At 37.9% G+C, this 23,510-nt stretch overlaps 1 protein-coding gene across 2 annotated transcripts in view; it reads left to right on the top strand.

Annotated features, from left to right (window-relative positions):
- LOC126187629 (uncharacterized) overlaps positions 1–9,548 on the top strand; it is a 35,428-nt gene extending 25,880 nt beyond the window's left edge. Inside the window, exons 3-6 of one of the 2 annotated variants that reach the window (XM_049928827.1) lie at positions 1,798–1,982; positions 2,180–2,340; positions 2,432–3,547; positions 3,908–9,548. In XM_049928827.1, the coding sequence (XP_049784784.1) occupies positions 1,798–1,982; positions 2,180–2,340; positions 2,432–3,547; positions 3,908–3,968 (1,523 nt within the window). In that variant the 3' untranslated portion in view covers positions 3,969–9,548. Of the gene's footprint in view, positions 1–1,797; positions 1,983–2,179; positions 2,341–2,431; positions 3,548–3,902 lie in introns of both variants that reach the window. The other variant, XM_049928826.1, reaches the window with a different exon arrangement.
- The last annotated feature ends 13,962 nt before the right edge of the window (positions 9,549–23,510 follow it).

The raw sequence follows: 23,510 nt of genomic DNA, 5'->3' as shown, positions 1-23,510 counted from the left end.
GCTGAACCTCCACTGTCCAATTGGCGAGCTGTCCTTCTAAGTCGTTATGCTAGCCATTTGTCTTCCATGCCAGCTAATCCGGCCCATGCCATTTTTTTCAACGCCTCCTTGGATTTAGGGTATGCAGGCCGCCCTTCCTCCCTACTACCACCGGGAGTCCGCTTCCGTCAACTGCTCCATTCTCTTTCCTCCCACTTTCCTAAAACTTTCTTGACAACTTGGGGTACAGCACCGCCTTGGCTCCATCCCCAGACCTGCCTGCTCCGTGACCTTTGTCAGTTTCCAAGGATGGTACCTCTTCACTTGTTTATCGTCGGGCATTTTCTGCTCTCTGTGCACAAATGAAGCAAGCCACATTTATTTACACTGATGGGTCAAAAACATCGTTTGGTGTAGGGAGTGCCTATATTGTTGGCGACACCCCAAATCGATTTCGGCTTCCCGACCAGTGTTTGGTTTATTCTGCGGAGCTTTACACTGTTCTCCAGGCTGTCCACTACATCCGTTGCTATCAGCGGATACAGTATGTTATCTGTTCAGATTCTCTCAGCTCTCTCCTCAGTCTCCAAGCTCTCTACCCTGTCCACCCTCTGGTCCACCGGATTCAGGACTGCCTATGCTTGCTCCACTTGGGGGGGGGGGGGGGGGCGTCTCAGTGGTGTTCCTCTGGATCCCAGGACATGTTGGTATCTATGGAAATGAGGCGGCCGATATAGCGGCCAAGGCTGCAGTCTCTCTTCTTCGGCCAGCTATTCGCACGATTCCCTTCACCGATCTATGGAGTGTTTTATGTCGTCATGTTGTTCTTTTATGGCACGCACATTGGTCGACACTTCCCCATAATAAATTGCGGTACGTGAAAGCTCTTCCCTGTGCTTGGACCTCTTCCTCCCGAACGCGTCGTCGGGAGGAGGTAATTTTAACTAGACTCCGGATAGGGCACTGTCTTTTTAGCATAGGGCACTGTCTTTTTAGCCATCGACATCTTTTAAGCGGCGATCCTCCCCCACTCTGTCCCCACTGCTCTCAGCTGTGGACGGTAAGACACCTTTTACTTGAGTGCCCCTATTTTACTCCGTTACGCGCCCGTCTACAGCTGTCGCCTGAAATATCGTCCATTTTAGCAGATGACACATGCTCAGCCGATCGCGTTCTCGAGTTTATTAGTGCCAGTGAGATGACGTCAGTCATTTGAAGCTCTTTTTGGGGACAATCAACCCCTTTCTGTAGTGGTTTTTTAAGCTTTCCTTCTGCTTTTAGTTTCTTCAATTTTTTGAGTTGCATTCCCATTGCTGCTGGTTTTCATTTTCGTTTTTTACCTTTTCCTAAGTCCCAGACCAGGCGCTAATGACCATAACAGTTTTGCGCCCTTAACCACAACAAAAAAAAAGATAAAAAATAAAAATAAAAAAATAAACTGACTTCTAGTGAGATGTCTGGCATTTCACATATGATGTACAATTTGGTCCAGAAAGATTTTTTGTTGTTGTTATGATTCCAAGAGTTCTTATTGGCAAATTCAACAGTTTTGTTAGAATGTGCTACATTGTCAGATGTTCATAGAGGCATGTAATTAATATGAATAAAAGTGACCCCCTTCTAGCTTTCTTTTTTCTTTTTTTAAAAAAAGATAAAAGCCTGTGTTTCACTAGAAGGTGCATCCTCTTAATCATAATTTATGCAAGCAGAGGCACTGAGCTTAAAAAAATTCCAGATGAACGTAATTAATGATTTGTGATATTACATTTGTGCTGCAGTATTACATTTGTTAGATTATTTTCCTCCTTTGTCTTGTAGCTGCATCATTGGAGCAAGAACTGCTGGACACTTACGTGCGCATTCATAGTTTACCTGACAGGTATAACTTCTGGCTGGAGCATCAGGAAAAGTGGAGACTGTTTATAACTGAACACATCAGTAGACTTGCAATAACAGATTACACAGAGAAGGCAAGCCTCCTCCATATTGCTGCAACATGTAGGGTGAGTAAACTGTAATAATGTGTGTATATTTCTGGAAGTGATTGTTATCTGCTTGTGTTTTAGTGTAGTCAAATGTAACGTATCAATGTATATTAAATGCTATATTTAATTTTTCGGGCTTGTTATTCTCACATGTCACTATTTACTGAGTTCTGTCTAATTTCAATAAATCATAACCATTTTAAATTTTGTTGCAGAACCTGAAGTACCTTGACATCAAGAATGTATATGAAGCTCTCCCATGTCTCAAAACAATAGCACCTTGTTTGAAAACAGTTGTTTCACTTAACTTTGTGACAATGGCACATATTAACAGCACCACACTGAAGTATATCCGGAGTCATTGCCCAAATCTCAGGTATAGCTCTTCTCATGTTTATTATGTTGTAGTGCAATGTCAGTAATAAAATAATACATATTAACAGTAACACATTTTCCCTGAATTTCAGGTTTCTTGGATTACGATCATGTGTTCTCAATGACAAAGCATTGGGGCATCTGAAGCATATAAATACTCTCACAGAGCTCGACATAAGGGACACAGAGGTTACAGCATCAGGCATATGTCTTGTTTTAAAACACAACCCTCAGCTGCGTAGCTTACATCATCCAGAGGTAGTGCGTGGGCTCTATAAAATGCATTCCTCTCGAACTTGGTTGGTACGTGTAGAGTCGAGTCTCTTGTCTTCTACTATGATGTCATATCAGTTGAGAGACATTGAGTTTGAGATATCAAAGAAGGATCATCCTGGAATGTTAGCTGTAGTTGTTTCATCATGTCCAGCTATTGAACGAGTCCGTGTTGAAGTTGATGCCAGTGCTCCAGCTGACTCACTCGCACCTTTAGCAAAACTTCAATATTTGACAGAGCTAGATGTCCAGTGCTGTGGTGACAGTACACACAAAGGGTGGGATGACCCTGCTTCAGCTGCTATAAATCTGTTTGCTTGTAGTATTGTGCCAATCTTAGAAGCTCGTGGCAGAAATCTGTATGCTTTCACACTGGAGGGAATTGTTTCTGTTGATATGCAGCTGATTGAACACCTCTGCCCTAATTTAGTAAGCTTAGGTTTATACTACAACTCTTATTTGGAAGAATCATTTATTATCCCTGAAGATTTGACTCTTTCAAAGCCATTTCCTGGGCTTCGCAGACTTCTATTTGGCTCTAATTCTGGAGACAGTGATTTTCCATCAGAATATTTGGAATGGCTGCTGTCAAATCAAGATTTGGAAGAACTTTCTCTCTCTGGCTCACCTCTTTTTAATATTGAGTTATTCAACAACGCATTTGCAAATTCTTCTGCGTATCCAAACTTACGTCGTCTTGAATTAGATTACTGCAATGTGACCGCCGATGTTATAATAGAGTTTTTATATCATTGTGGTCGTAAATCATTACGAGAGCTCAGTATTTGTGGTCCATTTGTAAGAGAACAAGCAGCACCATCTCTTTGTTATATACTCTGTGAAAAATTGGATGTTCAACTTGAGGCATACTTTTATTCATTTGTGAAACTGAAAAAGAGACTAGTTCGATACAAGCAGGATCTCACTTGCATCAGGTAATGTATACTATCACTCTGTTTTCATCTGTGCTAGATTATTAATATAATGTAGTTCTAGAAAAGCAAGTGTTTCATATTAAATTTTAATAAATATGTAATTTATATAATTGCTGTAGAAATATTCCGTAAACAATTCCTATTTTTCTAAGTCACTTTTTTTTTAAAATACGAGTGGAGTGGAGAATTTACAGTAAGCAACATACTGTTACAGTTATTTTATTGGTGTCACTCTCTTTCAGTAGGATCTTCAGGAAATAGCATTAGACTTTGTATATTTATTTATTTTGACTTAATGAGTGTAAAGATAAAATAAACATATAACATACGCCAATTTAATCTTGCATTGTTTCAGTTCAGAATTGGACATGATATCACTTCACAACAATTTCGACCATTGCCGTCTGATAGAGTTTATTGATCCTAACTGATGCAGTGGTGAGTCTTGCAATTATTAATTTGTTGTTTGTACTAGTCGTTACCAAAAGAGTGACTGTGAGATAAATGTTAAAGATTTGTCAAGGAAGTTACATACCCTTCTCTGTGATTATGGAATGTGAACATATCATTCTTTTCCTAAGCCAAAGAAATATCATTTTCAGTTAGATCATAAATTACATATTAGTATGAATTATCCAGAAATCATACATCCATTGAAATATTTGAAATCATTTTTTAGTTTTGCCAAAGATGTTACTAGTCTCTCTATTGAACAAAATGTTTCAATTCATATTAAAATAGTAATTCCACTATTAAAAATTTTGTACTTTATAAGTAACTGGATGGTTAAAATTATTTGTTATTTTTATATTGTGAACATTTGAACATTTTGTCAACTATTTTGACCAGGGAAAATATTAAGATATTTAGCTTCCTTAAACAACTCGTGTATATCAACTCAGTCTGATGTAGAATTGTCATGAGTTCAAATACTTCTGATATATGTGTTTGAAACACTTTCTTCTTCCGATGTATGAATACTGCAATTTTATATGCACATTTATACAACTGTATAAATTCATTCCCTGCATATGAATTTGGTGAAGAGGTTATTAAATCTCAACCATACACTAAATAATGTTTATGTAAGAAGGAAATGTGCGCCATTTGGAATTGTGCCCAAAGTATCCAGATAGTGTCCTATTCACTGCTAATTTAGTTTTTCAACACCTCACCTACCAAAAGAATGTCCACATTTAAATGTGAACACAACTTATGCAGTGTTTTACATGACCATGCTCAATTTTGATAATCCTAATTACTGCTTCATGCACATAATTTGGATCCAACTCATATTTTAAACAGTCAGGATTCCAAGTGGGACAGTGTTTGTGTTTGACAAAAACATGCGCAATATTCTAAAACTACTTACATATTGCATTTGCGCAGTATATTTTTTGGAGTACTGCGCCAGTACGCGCAGCATCTCGATTATAGACTTTTGTGTTATTATTCACGAGTTTCTATTTAAGGAATTGTATGTTCAGCATCAGACTGATGTTGTTATTATAGAATGTAGCATCAGTAAATGTAATGGAATATTTGTATCCTGGTAGTACCTAAATGTGGTTGTATAATTGTGCAGTTTTATTGATATTTGAATCTCTGCTAAATGTAAAAATTTTAGCTGAAATGAAAGATAGAAAGTAAGAAAGAAAGAAAGAATCACAGGGAGAATAAACACTTGTAGCACTACTTCATTTGAGATCTTGGGAAACGGATAATTTGCAGAAAAGTGATATGTCAGCAGGTGAAATATGCAAATATCTGTTTACTCATAAGTTCATGGAGAGGAAATGTGTTTTTGATGCTTGTTATGACTATTCTCTTTTATCTTTTATGAAAATGAGCACTGTATAACAAAAATTGTAGCACAAAGTGGACTATGTATGTCAGATTTTGTTTAAAATATAATAGTGTATCTAAATATTTATTGATGTAAACTTGTTGTTATGAAAATGTCAACTTGATGTTCAGTGTGTAATGGAATGTAGTTACCAAACAAGAAAATAAGTAGGTGTAGAGAGCTGTCCATTGGTGTTATATCTGAAATACCGTATCTTGCATACAGTTGGAGATATGCTTAAAAATGAAACAAAAAAAAAATACTGTTATTATGTTTTGAAGTCTTATTTGTTGTATCGAGCTAAGCTGCAAATGTACTGTCAGTAAAAAGAAATAAATTTGTAATTATTCCTATAAACAACTTCAGGTGGGCTGTTGTACCTTGATGGGAAACTATAATTAAAAACATTTGTCTTAAGTGTAATATTCTTCATATGCAACACAGCTGGGAATGTATTATAATTTTCCAGTGTCCTGTTTGTAACATGATTAATTATAAATTGAAAATTTGCTTTACTTTTATTATTATTATTATTATTGTTGTTGTTGTTGTTGTTGTGTGTTCAGTGGCTTTGTGAAAACATTCACACTTAAGTTTGTGAGCACAGCTGCACATTTCCATGTAATTTGGTCTATATGTGCAATGTGCACATACATCCACAAGTTATCACTCAATGGTGATAGTTCAAATATTCATTTCTCGTAGTGATTGGTTGTCGGAGACAAACCACAATAGTTTACTATTTCTTTTGTGGGCAAAACATTACAGGTCCTAGTCATATATATAATTAAGGGGTATAAGATTGATTTGTAAAACCTGGTTCCACGTTGTACAATGCTATGTTCAATGAAAAGTAGAGTACTTTTTAGCACTTGTACCGTGTTACAGTGAAAAACTTACCTTCATGTGCATAAAGCTATTATGTGCTATTTAGCAACCTGCTTTGTTGTTGAGAAGTCTGCAGAGAAGTTGGGTAGCTGTTGATAATGTTTCTTTCAGGAGATGAGTTCAGTAATATGTTTGTGGTTGTGTTTTGTGGTCATCTTCATGGTGACAGTTAAAGAGAAGACATTCCTGTTGAATTTTACACTTTATTATTAATAGTTTCTGCTACATTATACTAATATTCCATGCTAAAATGTATTAATAATGTTTGTGTCGAGGACCAAAGTCTTTGAAAATGGTTCTGTAGTATGTAGTATTATTCACATTGTCTGAAAAGATGCTCTGAGCAAATCTGGTCTTTACAACATGGTGTGTCATGAAAATGTTGGTTTTGGTGTTTCTGTTATGAAACAGAACTTCAGCAGGAACATGGTGCTGTTATGACACTTAGAACTATTTCTTTATCTTTTAATATGGGAGTGGATGGTATTGACTATTATTGTGTGGTTGAAATTTATTTTTTGTTTTTGTTTTTCTTAGTGATTAGATATACTTCCAACTGACTGTACGACATACTTTGATTTCATGTCTTTGCTTTTCATCATCATCATCCTTTTTTACTATTTTGTTGACTATGTTGAACACACAAAATTTTGTTACAACCCTATGAATATCGTGTTAAACATGAATTTTGAGAAAAGAATTCTGTGTGGCCAAAAAGTCACAGATTTACATAAAAATATGTTAAGTGACATATCCTGTTCATAAATTTGCCTGTCCATGATCCTTTTAGGGCATTTCTGGTATGATTAAGAAAAGGTATAATATTGATCAACATGGATATTCACTGAAGCACATAATTTCTGTGCTGAATGCATCTTGTATTTTATTTGAAAATGTAAACAAATACAATCTCCATACAGTTCTTTGTGATCTCATGAAAGTAACCAGTAAATTTCAGACCAAACACTGCTGATAACAGTTGCAAATAAATGATTCCAATGTATTGAAAAGAAATGATAGCACCAGGTACTTTGAATAGACAGACAAGTTTCAAAATTAATTCAGTTATTTTCAGTTGCAGTGAGAATGTATTGAGCAATTATAAATACTTGCCTGGGGAAGAGTGACACTGCCTCATTTAATCTCCTTCCTCCACATGCTCTCCCAAAATCCATTCCTGTCATATCTGGCATCACCATCTCTCCTCTTTGTTGTAACAGATCTGAAAGTATATAGTTGCTTTTTTCATATATTTTAATATAATTTTATACTTTATAAGAAAGCTGTTTCAATAGCAATATTTTTTGACTTGCATTTTATTTTATGCAATTTTTCTTGCACTCACATGGTTAACAGATGGAATAAGATAGACTTTGTTGTATTTCTCATTCATTTTGGCAACAGCCAAAGGTGTATCCATGAAACTGATATTCAGTGTTTTATTTTCCTTTATTTTTCATGCGAGACACACTATGTGCTTGTGCTAAAGTTAGTAACTGTTGTCTCATGTGTCAGTATAGTGTATGATAATTTATATTTTTGTATAAAGTGTTCTTACATTTGTTTTATAAGGCAGCTGATAGATGAGTGATTTGCTTAGTGATACTTAAGCTTGTGCTTTCAAAACATTTGATCTCACTTTTGTCATTGTCACCTTTCCAGCTACTTCTTTGTATTCTTTCTTTTTTGTATCATGTCTAAAGTTGTGCTGTTAACAATGTGCATCATTTAACTCTGCAATGTATTTTACCATCTTGAATGCAAATGCAGTTGCAGCTTGATGGAATTTTTTGAGACCTTTACATTGTTATGTGCAATCTCTTGTAATTGTATTATTTGTTTATGGTCTGATTATTTGATAGATGTTACCATATGATAAAAACATTTATTTCAGTAAAATATTAGTTATACAAATTACAAGTGTGGAATATATGGTAGCACTGTGACACTTCCTGTGGTGACTATGTTAAAATGATGCATGTGGTTTTTAAAATGCCTAAAATCATGAAACAAAATTTGTTTGAGTACTATGCTTCTGTTCACAGACACAATATTGATACTTCAATGGAATAATTTGTGTTAGGGAAGATTATCATCACCATTGTTTAAAATTCCTCTTTTTATTCATTTTGTGTATTATTATGCCCCGTAAACTTTGTGTACAGTAATGGACCATCATGGATGGCAAATAACTGTGGTACTAGGAAAAACAACCATTCATCATGTAATAGCTCAACCATTGAACTCTCATACATATTGTGCATATATGAAAACCACACACACACACACACACACACACACACACACACACACGCGCGCGCGGTCTGCTCAGTACAGAAGTGTTTGTATGTATGCATGCGAATTTTTGAGAGAGAGTCTAGTCACGCTACATAAAGGAAGTGTACATGAACTACAATTTTCATTGTTATTGATTGTGTCCAGGAAATAGTGAACAAACTGGCCTTGGGTTGCACAATCAGTAACAAAATGTGCCATGCTATGTAGTCACTTTTCAGTACAATAAGTTTATTTTACTTTTTCGTATATTTATTCCAACAAGGGTTAGAAATTCAAGCTACATGGAGCCATTCCTTGAAAAAGTTTTCTTTTTGTGTGTGTTCTAAGGTGCTCTCATGTATATTTACAAATGTAGCCTAATTACATGCTTAAAATGCTGTATATAAATGTATGTGGTGCTTCATAAAATCTTAAATTGCTCATCTGTAGTGTTTTGTCTTATACACCAAAACTAACTCTATTGTACTGTGTGATCCTCTTTTTTTTTCCAAACCTGTTTAATGTTGGCAGCCCTTACCAATCTTAAGATGAAAACTGGGAGTTGTTTTCAAGACTCATGTTGTTAGAGAATGCTTATATCAAGTGAAAGTGAATGTTGCATTTTGTAGTTTCCTTTATTGTTGCAAATGAAAAACCAGTTTTATTTTGTTGCAGTTAGCTGCAATTTGTTATAAATATTGACCATTAATGTTGAAGAACTGTAATTCATGTGTAAATGTTGCAGTATGATGGTTCTGCTGTGTTATTGTTGTTTTTAGATAGCAAGGCCTTCACTAATGGCCATGGTAATTAGTGTCATTTCTATTATTCAGTCACTGTGATATAATGTGTGAGCTTATTCTTATTTAAGTGAATGGTCATTCGTTATATAACAAGGCTGGAAGTATAATGCTACAGTTATTGTAATATATATGTGCTGCTTACAACATATTGCTGTAATATTACCAAGTAATAAAATTTCTTCAAGTACATACACACTTCTGTTTGTAATACTGTAGTCATTTGAAGAGGAATAAAGAAAACAGTAATCATTCATGTAAGTTAAGCGACAATACACTCTGCAGAGAGGGTGTGAAATAATGTCTGCTGTCCTCTGATGACTGGTGTTAGAGAATTAATCACAACCTTAGATTCCCTTATTTATCCCTTGAATGATGTGCTACAGTGTCTAAGGTATTACATTTAAATTTGCAAGGAACCAAATCCTGGGCATCCTACAGGAGCCCTTACTTGACTCTGCAGGGGGGGGGGGGGGGGGTCAGAACTTACGCTTTGAAACCATTCTATTTTGAGAGTATCAAATGTTAGTAAGTCTTTTTTATAAATGACACTAAGTTACTTAGATATTTACATATTCCATAGATAATTTGAATGACTCTTTTTGTCAAAATAATGTGGAAAGAGCCAGTACAGCGTATGTATACATAATTATTGTTAACATTAATGAAAACATGTTTTTAGTCCTACGCATGGTTCAATACTGAAAAAGTTTTTTCTAGCTACCAATTTTTAAATAAAAATTCACCCAGGAGAAAAAATTTTAGGTTAGATTTAAAATTTTTTGGGCGCTTTCTGTCACACTTTTATGCTGTTGGGCAAATGATCAAAGTTTTGTTGCTGCACGTTGAACTCCTTTCTGAGCCACTGACAGCTTTAATAATGTGTAATAAAGATCATTTTCCCGTCTCGCGTTATAGGTGAGGATTGAACTACTCTTCTCAAATTGTGATGGGTTATTTATGATGAATTTTATTAAAAAATAGTTGCTCTTCTCACTTTTGTGCAATCCGTAATTTCTTTCTAAGTCATGAGCTGCGCAAGACAATTATTCCATGTCATTATTGAGTGGAACTATGCAAAATGTCAGGAGGTTAATTTGTTTGTTTCCAACATTAACACTTATACGAAGACCAAAAGGAACCGAATTTAATTCTTTGAGAAGCTCAGTAGTATGCTTCTTCCAGCTCAATGTTTCAACAGTATCTCAATCCAAAAATCTGGAGCATTGTACCCTATTTACTAACCCCTGCTTTATGTTACATCAGTTGTTGGTACTACTCTTATTTATTGTAGAGAACTGAATGTAGTTATTTTTCAAAATTCATGGAAAGTCTTTTTCTGAGAACCATTTAATAATTCTTTGGAAATCATCATTTATAATCTCTTCTTTTGCCTTCTCTCTAATGGGATTTATTATAACACTAGTATCATCTGCAAAAAGTGCCAATTCTGTTTGTTGAATGTTAAGTGGAAGATCATTCATATGTATAAGGAGCAGGACTGGAGCCAAAATTGAACTCTGTGGGACTCCCTTTGTGATTACTCCAGTCACTAAAATTTTCTACCCGTCCAACATTGTTTGAATTATTCTGCACGACTTTTTGCATTATGTATGATTCAAACTAGTTGTATGTAAAGCCATCGATTCCATGAACCTTGAGTTTTTTTAAGAGTGTCACATGATCCACACAATCAGATGCCTTGGCCAATTAAAAAAACCAGCACCTGATGGTATTTTATTATCTGAGGCGTGTACTATTTTATGAGTGAATGTACCAATAGCATTCTTAGTCAAGCAGCCGTTCTGGAAACCAAAGTGTGATATGCTAAGTAAATTGTTCCTGCGTATGTGCAAAACTAATCTTGAGTACATTACTTTTTTGAATATTTTGGAAAAATATACTACTAAGTTATCTGGATGATAAGGGTTTGACAGTTGCATATTTTAACCTGTCTGGAAAACTCTCTTTGCCACTGATGCTTTATATATATATCACTAAGGACATAACTTATTATCTCTTTATATACACTTACGGAAAAAAACCACTTCTACAAGGAGTTGTACAACATAAACAAAAGTTGATAGGTTTGTTTCTACAAATGAATGATGATGCCTATCCAGATACATAAGAGTGGCACTAGTAGTGCCACTATGAGGATGAAAATTAAGGTTTGCTTTAAATACCCACTGTAACAGTCTTGAGCATTAGTACTTTTGAGATTTGATGTGGCGAGTTGATGTTTGTCAAGAATGCCTTTAAGATGACAAAGACACCATTAACAGCTCACTTAGTTTGAACGAGTTCATGTAATAGGGCTATGAGAAGCTGGATGTATCTTCTGGGATATTGCAGAAAGACTTGGCAGGAATGTAGCCACTGTACACGATTGCTGACTGTGGTGGTCATTAGAATGTACGATCATAAAAAGACCGGGATCTGGATGGCCACGTGGCACTACCAAGAGAGAAGACCATCGTGTTCGGTGTATAGTTCTGGTGCATTGTACTGCATCTGGAGCAGCAATCTGAGCAGCAGTTGGCACCACAGTGACACAATGAACTGTTTACAAATTGTTTACTTCAAGGAAAGCTCCAAGCCAGGTGCCCTGTAGCATTCATTCCACTGACACCAAACCATTTCAGTTCTGTCTAGTGAGAGGTCATTGGAAGATAGATGGATGTCTGTTGTGTTTTGTGATGAGTGCTGGTTATGCCTCAGCGCCAGTGATGGCCATGTGTTGGTTAGAAGGACCATTGAGGGCCTACACCCAACCTGTGTGCTTGCTAAACACACTGGACCTACAAGTGGAGTGCGATTTTGTGTGACAGCAGGAGCTCTCTTGTGAACATCCCACACACTCTGCCTGCAATTTTGTAAATCAGTCTGATAATTTTATCTGTTGTGCTTCCATTCAGGAATAGCATTCCATGGGATGTTTTCCAACAGGGTAACATTTGGCCATATACCTCTGTCTTAACACAATATGCTCTGCAGAGTATTAACACTTTTGAATACATTATGGGAGAGGCAGTGATCAATGTCTTACTAATATTTACTATTAAAAACAGTCTTGATCACGATTTATTTATCAAGGTGACCGGTTTCGACCACTACTGTGGTCATCTTCAGATCATTGAGTAGGAACCTCTCCAACAGAAAGAGGTTCCTACTCAATGGTCTGAAGATGACCACAGTAGTGGTCGAAACTGGTCACCTTGATAAATAAATAGTGATCAAGACTTTTTAATAGTAAAAAAAAAGAGTATTAACATGTTGCCTTGGCCTGCTTGATCACCAGATTTCTCTCTCAATCGAGCTCATATGGGAGATCATCAGACACGACTGTTACTGCCATCCGCAACCAGCATTAATCGCCCCTGCATTGACCGACCAAATGCAACAGGCATGAAGTCTACATCCCACGAACTAACATCTGGCCACTGTACCACACAATGCGTACATGTCTGTCTGAACACTATCTGTGAAAATGTTACCTGTCAGTGTCCTATCATCTTGCTGCAAATAAGTTGGGAAACTGACTCCTGAAATTAGACTGAAACACCCAAATAATATTTCTGGTTTATTTTTCTTGCCCATGCCTAAGAAATACACATTGATATCTCTACAAACTACTAACTGTTTCTTCATGTATGACATGTAGCTCAATAAAGCATATAGATTTCTCCTAAATTGCAACTCCTAATTTTTTTCATGTTAACCCTACACGAAAATAACTCCTGACACATAACCTTACCATCTCTGTGGTTACATGGTTTTCAGAGAGGTGCAGAACATGTATTAATTTGGAATTTGCTACATCTTTGAGGCATACATGAAGCTCATGTATCTTGTTTTTCAACACCCTAATGTTCTGATGAAACAAATTAATTTTATTTTTCTAGAAAACTGTTACATATGTTATGCTCCTGCTCTACTCTAATTTCTTTCAGTATTGTCCGTCTGTACTCTGACTCTAAGCTAAAAAATGTGCCTCCTTCCTTGACTCAGTAAACACAGGGATTTTGTCTTGAGTGCTTGTAGACCCCCTTTAAACTTTTTGCTAGATGCTGATTTAACCTTTCCTTACCCCTCGTGTTCAGGTGCAAACTATTATTTGTGCCTATCCAGCTCCTAATTGTAGCAACAGGTGCAGCACCGGTAAGAGACTTTATTTCTGTCAAAAGCAATCTGCTCAGCTCTTGTTACCCCAGCTTACAGCCATATACAGTAATATCAGTGAAGTTTTTTCTACTAAACCAGGAGGGTTTTGCATCTTCATAAGATATTGTTCTTCCAACCGAAATACTCAGCAGTGTGTCAACTGGTTTGTGCCACCAATTCTGTATGTATCCCTCATTTAAATTGTAACCAGGTAATAATTTTCTAATAGGCCTATTATATTCCAAATGATTTTCAGCAGTTGCAAGTAATAGTCGACATTTAAACAGATATAAGTACAAACACATGTCTCGAGCAGATACTTGGCTCATACTGAAATCTAAAGTATTAACAACAGTGCCGAATATATTTTTTTATTGACAGTGTTGTAAATGACTCTCATGATGTAATAGTCTGAGGTCCTCGTTGGCAATCTATATGGCATTATTAGCTTCATGCAGCACCTGCTGTGACATTGATGTCTGCTGATGAACTCCACCTACCACACATTGCACTATGAGTACCTCAAACAAATAATAAAATAAAAAAACAAATATTTGTACCAATACATGATATCATATACAGGGTGCCTGTAATTAAGAGTTCCAGTTCCAAAACACTGTAGAAAGAGAAGCACTGTTCAGAATGATGTCAAATCTGAACAGCATACTAGTGATGTAGGGGCAAACTTGGGGGGGGGGGGGGGGGGGGGGGGGGGGGAAGAAAGAAAGAAAATATGACCAATAGGTGGCCCTGTGAGTGTCAGAATATGCATACCAACAGATCTGCAGCACACGGCTGTTTCTCAGTGTGCATCCGAGAGACAACCAACCTGAAGGATTGCACATTGTTGGTAAAAGCTCTTTTATAATAACGGTGTCAGTGCACCAGCAGTCCTGCAGAAGCTCTGGACACTCAAGGGTATGAAAACGGGCATTGGTCTGATGTCTGCTAAAGGTCTGGAGAAAATGATTACAAAATTAATAAAGGCAGGTTCTTTCGAAATGCAGTTTGGCAGAGGGAGGAATGTAGTTGATCCAGTACCTGTTGAAGGTGTGGCCACAGCATTGCAGGAGGGGTCGAGCGGTGGTGTGCAAACATGCAGTGCACAGGGAATTGCCCGAATGTTGAACATTACTGTGAGTTTGGTGCATAAAATCCTATACTTGTTGCATAAAATCCAACAAAACATTTAGCCTTGCTGTCCTTACAAAATTGCCCGTGTTCAGGAGTTTTCTTCCTGCTGACCTGCCAAAAAGACAAACATTCACTCTGAAATTTCTTGTTGATGTGGAAGTGGACAATGAATGGTCATGGAACATTCTGTGGACAGGTGAAGCCCATTTACATCTCCAATGACATACCAATTTGGAGAACTGCAGAATATGGGGAATGGAAAATCCACATGCAAATCAACCATTACCACTTCATTTCGCAAACGTGACTGTATGGAGTGGGCTGACAGCCTTGTTTATTGTAGGGCCATGTTTTTTCGACGAAATGAGTCATGCATGTCCATCATCTGCACTGTTACTGATAAACACTATGAACATCTTTTGCCGAGCATCATCATTCCAACTTTTCAACAGCATGGGTGAGAGGATAGGACTATTTTCATGCAAGATGGCATTCCTCCGCAAAATTCAGTCAGTGAAGCTGCTGCTTTGGAGGCATTTTGGAACTGCAGCCATTTCCTTACAGCCTGGCTGTCGAGATCACCTGATACTTTGTGACTTCTTGTAGTGGGGTTATCTGTAAGATGATTTGTTCAGAGCTCCAATTACGAACATAGCTGAACCGAAGGCACGCAATGCGCCATGCATTCTAAATGTGACCCCCAACTGTGTTATGGAACATGCTGTTTCTTGATTTCAACTTGTGACAGAAAATGGTGGACAGCATACTGAACATGTTTTGTGCCAGTCTCACAACAATTAGAAACTGATGTCATTTTCCTTTTTATGCAGTTTTGGACCCAGGACAATTAAAAACTAATGGAATTTTGAATTTTATGCAGTTTTTGGCGCATGACAATTAAAACCCAATGACATTTTGCTTTTTATGTGATTTTTATCTCAAGACAGTTTTAAACCGATTTTTCCCATCTGAAGTGATACGATCTTGCCGTGATGGCTTGGTAACAGTGCCACAACTGTTGACTGCTGAACTTTAGCAGTCGTGCACATTGAGCAATACAGATGAGGTAATGTACAAATCAAACCATAGCCGTTGTATTGTGATTAATTTGTCATTTGTAGCCAACCTCATTTATGCTGACACACATTGCAGTCTATTGGTAAAGCCCCCCCCCCCCCCCCCCCCCCCCCCTCCTTCCCATGACATTTCCATGTACTTGTGCTGTTCATATTTGATGTTATTCTTTATTTCTATAACATTTTTAAACTGGAACTTCTAATTACGGACGCACTGTACATATATATGATATCTTTCTGTAGTATTTAACTATCATAAAAATTATAACAAAGTTGGTTGTAGACACACTTGCTCATTTATAGATGACGAGGGTACAGGGAATTTTGCAGCTAATGTTTATGGAAAAAATTCCACATTTAATTCAGCTAAGTTTACCCCCACAGGGTCTTCCCCATAACAGCCTCACATTAACTTACCCCATTTGGAAATATATATAATTAAAGTTAGAAAACAACTTACTTTCATGAAACTACTGCATGAAAAAAAAAAAAAAATACCCTACATGTTCCATTAAACAACTTCACCACAGTGCGGTAAAACGGCTAAAAGAAGCACCCATAAAACCTTTTGACATTATATGAAGGGGCCATCAGTTAGGATACGTTAGAAAGCTAGATCATATCTGCTTGATTTATAACAGTCTTGCCGGGATAGCCGTGTGTGTTAAAGTGCTACTTCCAGGATGGGAGGTGCGCCAGCCCCGGATCAAATCAGTATGATGAAGGGCAGTGTGCTAGCCAGCTTGGATGTGGTTTTTAGGTAGTTATCCACATCCCACTATGTGAATACCAAGCTGGTACCCAAGTTTTGCCTCAGTTACACAACTTGCGAACAGGTAGAAAACTTCTGCTCACTTTCACATGAGTAACACTACATGCAGCTAGTTGGGTACATGTTCTCCAACCCAGCGGTAACAAGGTGGCAACAGTAAGGGCACCTGGCTACCTCTTAAAATATCGATTGCAACTAGGCAGCCTGACACCATGTGCCTGCCAGTGGCCAGACACTCCACTCTGTTCAGAGCAGTATATCTTCAGACAGCATGTAAAGATGGAAAAAAGTTCCACATGTTAAATATGATGATATATTTGAGTTCCTGTACACTAGAATCTGTGCATCAAGAAATACACATTAACGCAAAGTACTGCATTATATACAACAGTGAGGTGTGTGGCTGCCACCAAGCGCATGGTGTTAGGCTTGAACCTCTGCTGTGTCTGCCGGACGCCTCTTAGCAATCAATGTGTTAAGGTAACCTTGCCAGATCCGTTACTAACCATGCTGATCCTGTACTAACTCAGGAAAAGGGCACAAGGAAAAGAAGAATCATTTTGTAACAATTACATCTGCATTCGGCAAGTCACTGTATGTTGTGTGGCAGAGGGTACGTGTCGTAATCATTACCCTCCATGCTCCTTATATTTTCCTGTCCTATTTGACTGTCATGTGTGGCAATAAAGAATGATACCTGGCAATAAATACATAAATTTCTCTTGATTTGCTCTCATGAGCATTATGCAAGATTTTAGCTTGGTGAAAGTAATGTGTCCTCGATTTACATTGAAACGTGGGCTGTCATAATTTTGAGTTTAAAGTTTAGTGCAATCCATAGTAAATCTACCACAATCCCTGTGACTAGGTGCTTGTGTTATTTTCTACCTTAAACCACTCCAGACAAATACTCCTATAGACTTGGCATTCACCACCGATTCCAGGGATTGATCACTGATTGTGCAGTTGAGTGATATTGGGTACCTGGATGCAACAACATAATCAGTGAACAGCCTTAGGGAACTATTGATGTTGTGTGCCATGTTGTTTACATATAAGGCTTTTTCAAATCTTTGCTTCAAATGTGTAGGAGTGACAGATCATGCCATGAGGAACAACTTTGGTTAGAGACAAAATGTTTGCTAATGCTTCTTGGTGACTTGTAGCATCTTTTATCATTGAGTGTGCCCGTGAGAGGCAGCAGGGTATAGTGATTCTGCAACGTGATTATGATGTCACTTGTTCCATGTAAAAGCGGGGATGGGAAATACCAAACAGTAAAACTGATACCAGTATCATAGTTCCAAATAACTGGTATTTTTGGTATTTATTTGATCTTGGTTATAATAGGTATTTTTATTGACAACTGGGTATAAAACTAATATATCAATTTACCATAGCAGTGATGATAAAACTTTTGGTTTGTAAATAAATAGTCTGGTAAGAAATGCTGCGTCTTCTGTAAGATTGATATCATCTTTGAATAATACTGTTGAAAGGAGTCAACTTACAGATAAAGACATTATAGAATGAGTATTTATGAATGGATTGGACGATAAATATTGGGCAGTGGATTGATTCATTATTGAAAATTTTGCTTTTGTCATTGAATTATTTCTGGTAAATTGCATATTTTTTCTACTAACGAAATAGTTATTTGAATTTTTTGAAAGAGGCATTTTCAGTTTTGTCAGTAAAAAATTAATTGTATTCAAATACCTATTAAAAAGCATAGATATACACTACTGGCCATTAAAATTGCTACACCAAGAAGAAATGCAGATGATAAACGGGTGTTCATTGGACAAATATATTATACTAGAATTGATATGTGATTACATTATCACGCAATTTGGGTGCATAGATCCTGAGAAATCAGTACCCAGAACAACCACCTCTGGCCGTAATAACGGCCTTGATACACCTGGGCATTGAGTCAAACAGAGCTTGGATGACGTGTACAGGTACAGTTGCCCTTGCAGCTTCAACATGATAACACAGTTCATCAAGACTAGTGACTGGCATATTGTGACGAGCCAGTTGCTCGGCCACCATTGATCATACGTTTTCAATTGGCGAGAGATCTGGAGAATGTGCTGGTCAGGGCAGCAGTCGAACATTTTCTGTATCCAGAAAGGCCCGTGCAGGACCTACAACATGCGGTCATGCATTATCCTGCTGAAATGTAGGGTTTCGCAGGGATCGAATGACTGGTAGAGCCACGGGTCGTAACACATCTGAAATGTGACGTACACTGTTCAAAGTGCCGTCAATGTGAACAAGAGGTGACCGAGATGTGTAACCAATGGCACCCCATACCATCACGCCGGGTAATACGCCAGTATGGTGATGATGAATACACGCTTCCAATGTGCATTCACCGCGATGTCGCTAAACACGGATGCGACCATCATGATGCTGTAAACAGAACCTGGATTCATCCGAAAAAAATGACATTTTGCCACTTGTGCACCCAGGTTCATCGTTGAGTACACCACTGCAGGCACTCCTGTCTGTGATGCAGCGTCAAGGGTAACCACAGCCATGACCTCCGAGCTGATGGTCCCTGCTGCTGCAACAAACGTTCCCAGCTGTTGGCTCAAGGATCGAGACGTGGCTGCATGATCCGTTACAGCCATGCGGATAAGATGCCTTTCATCTTGACTGCTAGTGATACGAGGCCATTGGGATCCAGCACAGCGTTCTGTATTACCCTCCTGAACCCACTGATTCCATAGTCTGCTAACCGTCATTGGATCTCGACCTACGCGAGCAGCAATGTCGCGATACGATAAACCGCAATCGCGATAGGCTACAATCCGGCCTTTATCAAAGTCGGAAATGTGATGACACGCATTTCTCCTCCTTGCACGAGGCATCACAACAATGTTTCACCAGGCAACATCAGTCAACTGCTGTTTGTGTATGAGAAATCGGTTGGAAACTTTTGTCATGTCAGCACGTTGTAGGTGTCACCACCGGTGCCAACTTTGTGTGAATGCTCTGAAAAGCTAATCATTTGAATATCACAGCATCTTCTTCCTGTTAGTTAAATTTCTCATCTGTAGCATGTCTTCTTTGTGGTGTAGCAATTTTAATGGCCAGTAGTGTATATTTGACTAATGAACACATTTTTCATTTGAAATAATTAAAGAAAAAGAATTCTGCAAATTTTACCCAAAAGTTTATTAAATGCATGTCATTTGTATGAAATAATAAAAGAGAAAGGGAGTTATGGCAACAGTAATAAATTACAATCTTAACAATTCATTCATAGTTTACAATAAAAATAGAATGTTGCTTGTCTGCTGTCTCTGACTATATAACATGCCTTTATCTGCTTGTAGCCCTTGGAAATGGTTTTCACTCATTAGCACTGACTATTTATAATTCCCAAATAGTGGCATGGTTCTTGTTACAAAATTATTTTTGAGTAGAGATTTAAAAAATTGGAAACAGGAGAATACTGGTGAATTACTGCAGTACTCACCCCCTCATTACTTTCAGAGAAAAGGAGAAAACATTACCTAGTTTGACAAACTGCCTATTGGCTTCTGTCTCTGGTTGTTCGGCCGACGTTCATCTGATGATTTTTCTGACGTTTCGCCAGTACAAGTGGCTGGCATTGTCAAAACTTCACCCCCCGTTGCCAGTGGTGAACTGGAGCTGAGCTCGCGGCCACAGACTATATGTAGCCGGCGTGCCAACGTCCGAGGGCTTCTCCGCAGTCGTTTCCGGTGTGGTTCTTCTCTTGCTACCTGCGATGGTCGTTCGCTGCAGTACGGGAAGCCAGCATCCATTTTAGGCTTTCCTCTTTCTTGTTGAAACTGTTCGTGTGTTTTTGTATTTCTACAGCTTCTCAGAACAAGCGGGTGTGATAGTGCTTCTCTACAGCTAGAACTTCCGTGTCGGCAAATTTTATTACGTGGTCGGTCCCACTCAGTGCAAGCTATGCCACGGCCAATTTCTCCACCTGCCTCAACCTGCAATGGCACCACCTTTCATAACAGAGCGAGATTCGGGTATAGTGGCAGGTCTGAAAGACTTCATGTCTCTTCCTTATGCCTGTCATTGTATTAGCACTACGTTCAAAAATAGTAGATTTTAGGATTGCATCCAGAACTAACTCGTGTAGAGACAATAAACTCATGTAAAGCACTAGTGGAGTATTTCAAGAGAGGTGGACTTTCAGAATCACTCAAACAAGAGGTTGAAGTCCTCTGGAACACTTTGCTAGATATGCTGGTTTCAGTACATGATACTCTGATCAAGTTGCACACACGAAAAGAGTTGAGTAAACTTCAGAATGTAGATGAGCAAGCCATAAATGGGCTTATCATGTTTCTCAGGCTATTCAAAGATGTTATAATAATCTAGAATGAGACAACCATCCAGCCCTTCCTTTGGTTTCTCTGGAGGTGTACACTTCTGGATGATCACTTGAGTCATGATGAAACAGATAGTGATGCCATGGCAATACTTACAATAAATTAAGATGCAGAAGTTACTTGATTAGTAGGAATGGTAAGATTAAACTGCACTTGCTCCACAGGATCATAACATTTTGGGTCCCCATATCATGACCTTTTGATTCTGAGCACTGAAGACAAAGACATAGTTTTCAAAGAGGTTGGTACTAGTGTGTAAACATTTCAGGTGAGCAAATAACTATATATGCTATTATTCTATGATCTTGAAACATGATTATGAGTGAATGTTGCTACAGATTATGATTCTGTTCTTTCTAGATACTTGTGATTCACTTGAAAGTACATCAGGGTGCATTCATTGAAATTCCAGAGGTGTGCGAGAAGTCTGCACCATGAGGGCAAACACCACAAAGTATTGTTGTGTCTCTCTATCTCTGCTACCAAAAAGATTGCAGAGACAGAAATTGATTTTCTTGGATGGTGGAAGGAACATGAAAGGCCAGTGCTTTCTTTGGCATGTGTAGCTAAGAGCTCAAGTCGTCTGGACACTAATGTTTCAGATGACATTTTATTGGTTCTTAGTAACAGTGATCTGTTGAATACTTTTGACTTAGGTTAACTGATGCTGATACTACTCAGAAATTAAAGTAATAAAATTATATAATGTTGTCTAAATTGAATGATCATTTTGAATGATCTAGAAATGCCTGGATGACAGACCATCATCTTTCAGGAATTTCTTAAAGTTCTGATAACAAACGACAAAGAGCTGCTGTATTACTCGTAAGCATTGTTAAATGACATCCCGTTGGTTTCAAAAACACAGCTAGGAACAGGCATTTTGGAATATCTATGTTTGCACAAAATAACAGAGAAAAGTAATGAGACTGATTTTTTATCTACCAAAGTTTTTGTTTCGTAAACAACTTTATTTTCCCCTCTGAAGTAGTTCCCTGGCAGTTATACACTGGCAGAGTCTTGGTAGCAGCATTTAAAGGTTTCTACTGGTAGGGCCTTTAAGCTTTAAAATGTCAGCCATGCCTCTTGAATATTCTCCAGAGTCCAAAAATGACGTCATTTAAGACGTTTTTCAATTCCAGGAAAAGAAAAAGTCACAGTGACTCATATCAGGTGAATAGGGGGGCTGTGAAAAACAGAAATGCCTTTTGAGGTAGAAGTCGCTGTGTGGTATGGAGTGTTGTCATGATATAGCATCCAGATATCTGCAGTGTCCAGTCTCAGTTGATTCACTCTTTACCTGGGCCTTTCAAGGACATCTTTATAAAACACTTGGTTGGCATTTGTCCTGAAGGAACAGTCTCACAAGAGCATACACACGTTCGATATTTTCATCAGTTTTTTAAGTTGAAGGTCTCTGTGAGAAAGGTTCAACTTCAAGGTGTTCTCAGTCTTCCAAAAATGATTTGTGCCAGCAAGATACTTGTGCTCTTGATAAGGGATGTTCCCCATAGCCATATTTCAACTTTTCAAAGTTCACCCTCTCGGATTCCCAAAGTTTAACACAAAAGTTGATGGCCTAATGTTACTCTAACTTCCGCTGATCCATTTTCATAATGCACAACAAAAACAAAACTTCATCATGACTCTCAAAAATCATGTGATGGCTGTACGGAGCTGAAACTTGGACTCAGCATGTGGAAGGAATGAACACACTGACCTATACTAGTAGAACAACATAGCGTTGTCAGATCACTCGCAGTGTTGTTAGTCTCATTACTTTTCCCATACCCCTCATATGTCAACATAATTGTTAGACTTCATCATGGCTCTCAAAAATCATGTGATGGCTGTACGGAGCTGAAACTTGGACTCAGCATGTGGAAGGAATGAACACACTGACCTATACTAGTAGAACAACATAGCGTTGTCAGATCACTCGCAGTGTTGTTAGTCTCATTACTTTTCCCATACCCCTCATATGTCAACATAATTGTTAGACTTTTTCTGGACAGAGAGCATTTATTAAAATAAATTTACAGTTATCTTTGAAAAAGTTTTAGTGACCCACACACAAATGATATTCACTGTTAACCAGTCAGTATTAGGAGATAACTAGCGACCCCCACTCGTAGGACTAAATATCTACAACCAGCCAACGCATCTGGCTTAGCAGTACATAAATCTTCCACATGAATCAGTCTATCTATTAGCGAAAACCATATCAAAATCCCTATAGTAAGTTCCTGTGATCATCCTTCATGTATAGACAGAAAAATAAGATGTGAACTTTATTTTATAATATGCATAGATAATGGTCACACGCAACCGTTGTGTATGTAGTAGGAATGCCATAAGTCCTCAGTTATATTTGTGCATTCGTGTACTCGCTCTCTTTTCTATGCTGTTAGAGTCCACTTGTACCCGACAAGACTCAGGTGACGTGTTAATGGTTATAAATGGACAGCACAGAGACTGGCAAGTAGAGTCTCCCAGCATACGGAGACAGTGAGTTGGAGATAACATCATAGGACCCACTGCTGAGTATAAAGCAAATTTGCGGTGCTCATTTCTGATCTGTAGTATGTGCCAGTAGATGTCTACACATGAGTCTCACA

Source organism: Schistocerca cancellata, chromosome 5 (genome assembly GCF_023864275.1).
Source record: "Schistocerca cancellata isolate TAMUIC-IGC-003103 chromosome 5, iqSchCanc2.1, whole genome shotgun sequence".
NCBI classification, from domain to species: domain Eukaryota; kingdom Metazoa; phylum Arthropoda; class Insecta; order Orthoptera; family Acrididae; genus Schistocerca; species Schistocerca cancellata.
This window is presented reverse-complemented; position numbering and strand designations above follow the sequence as displayed.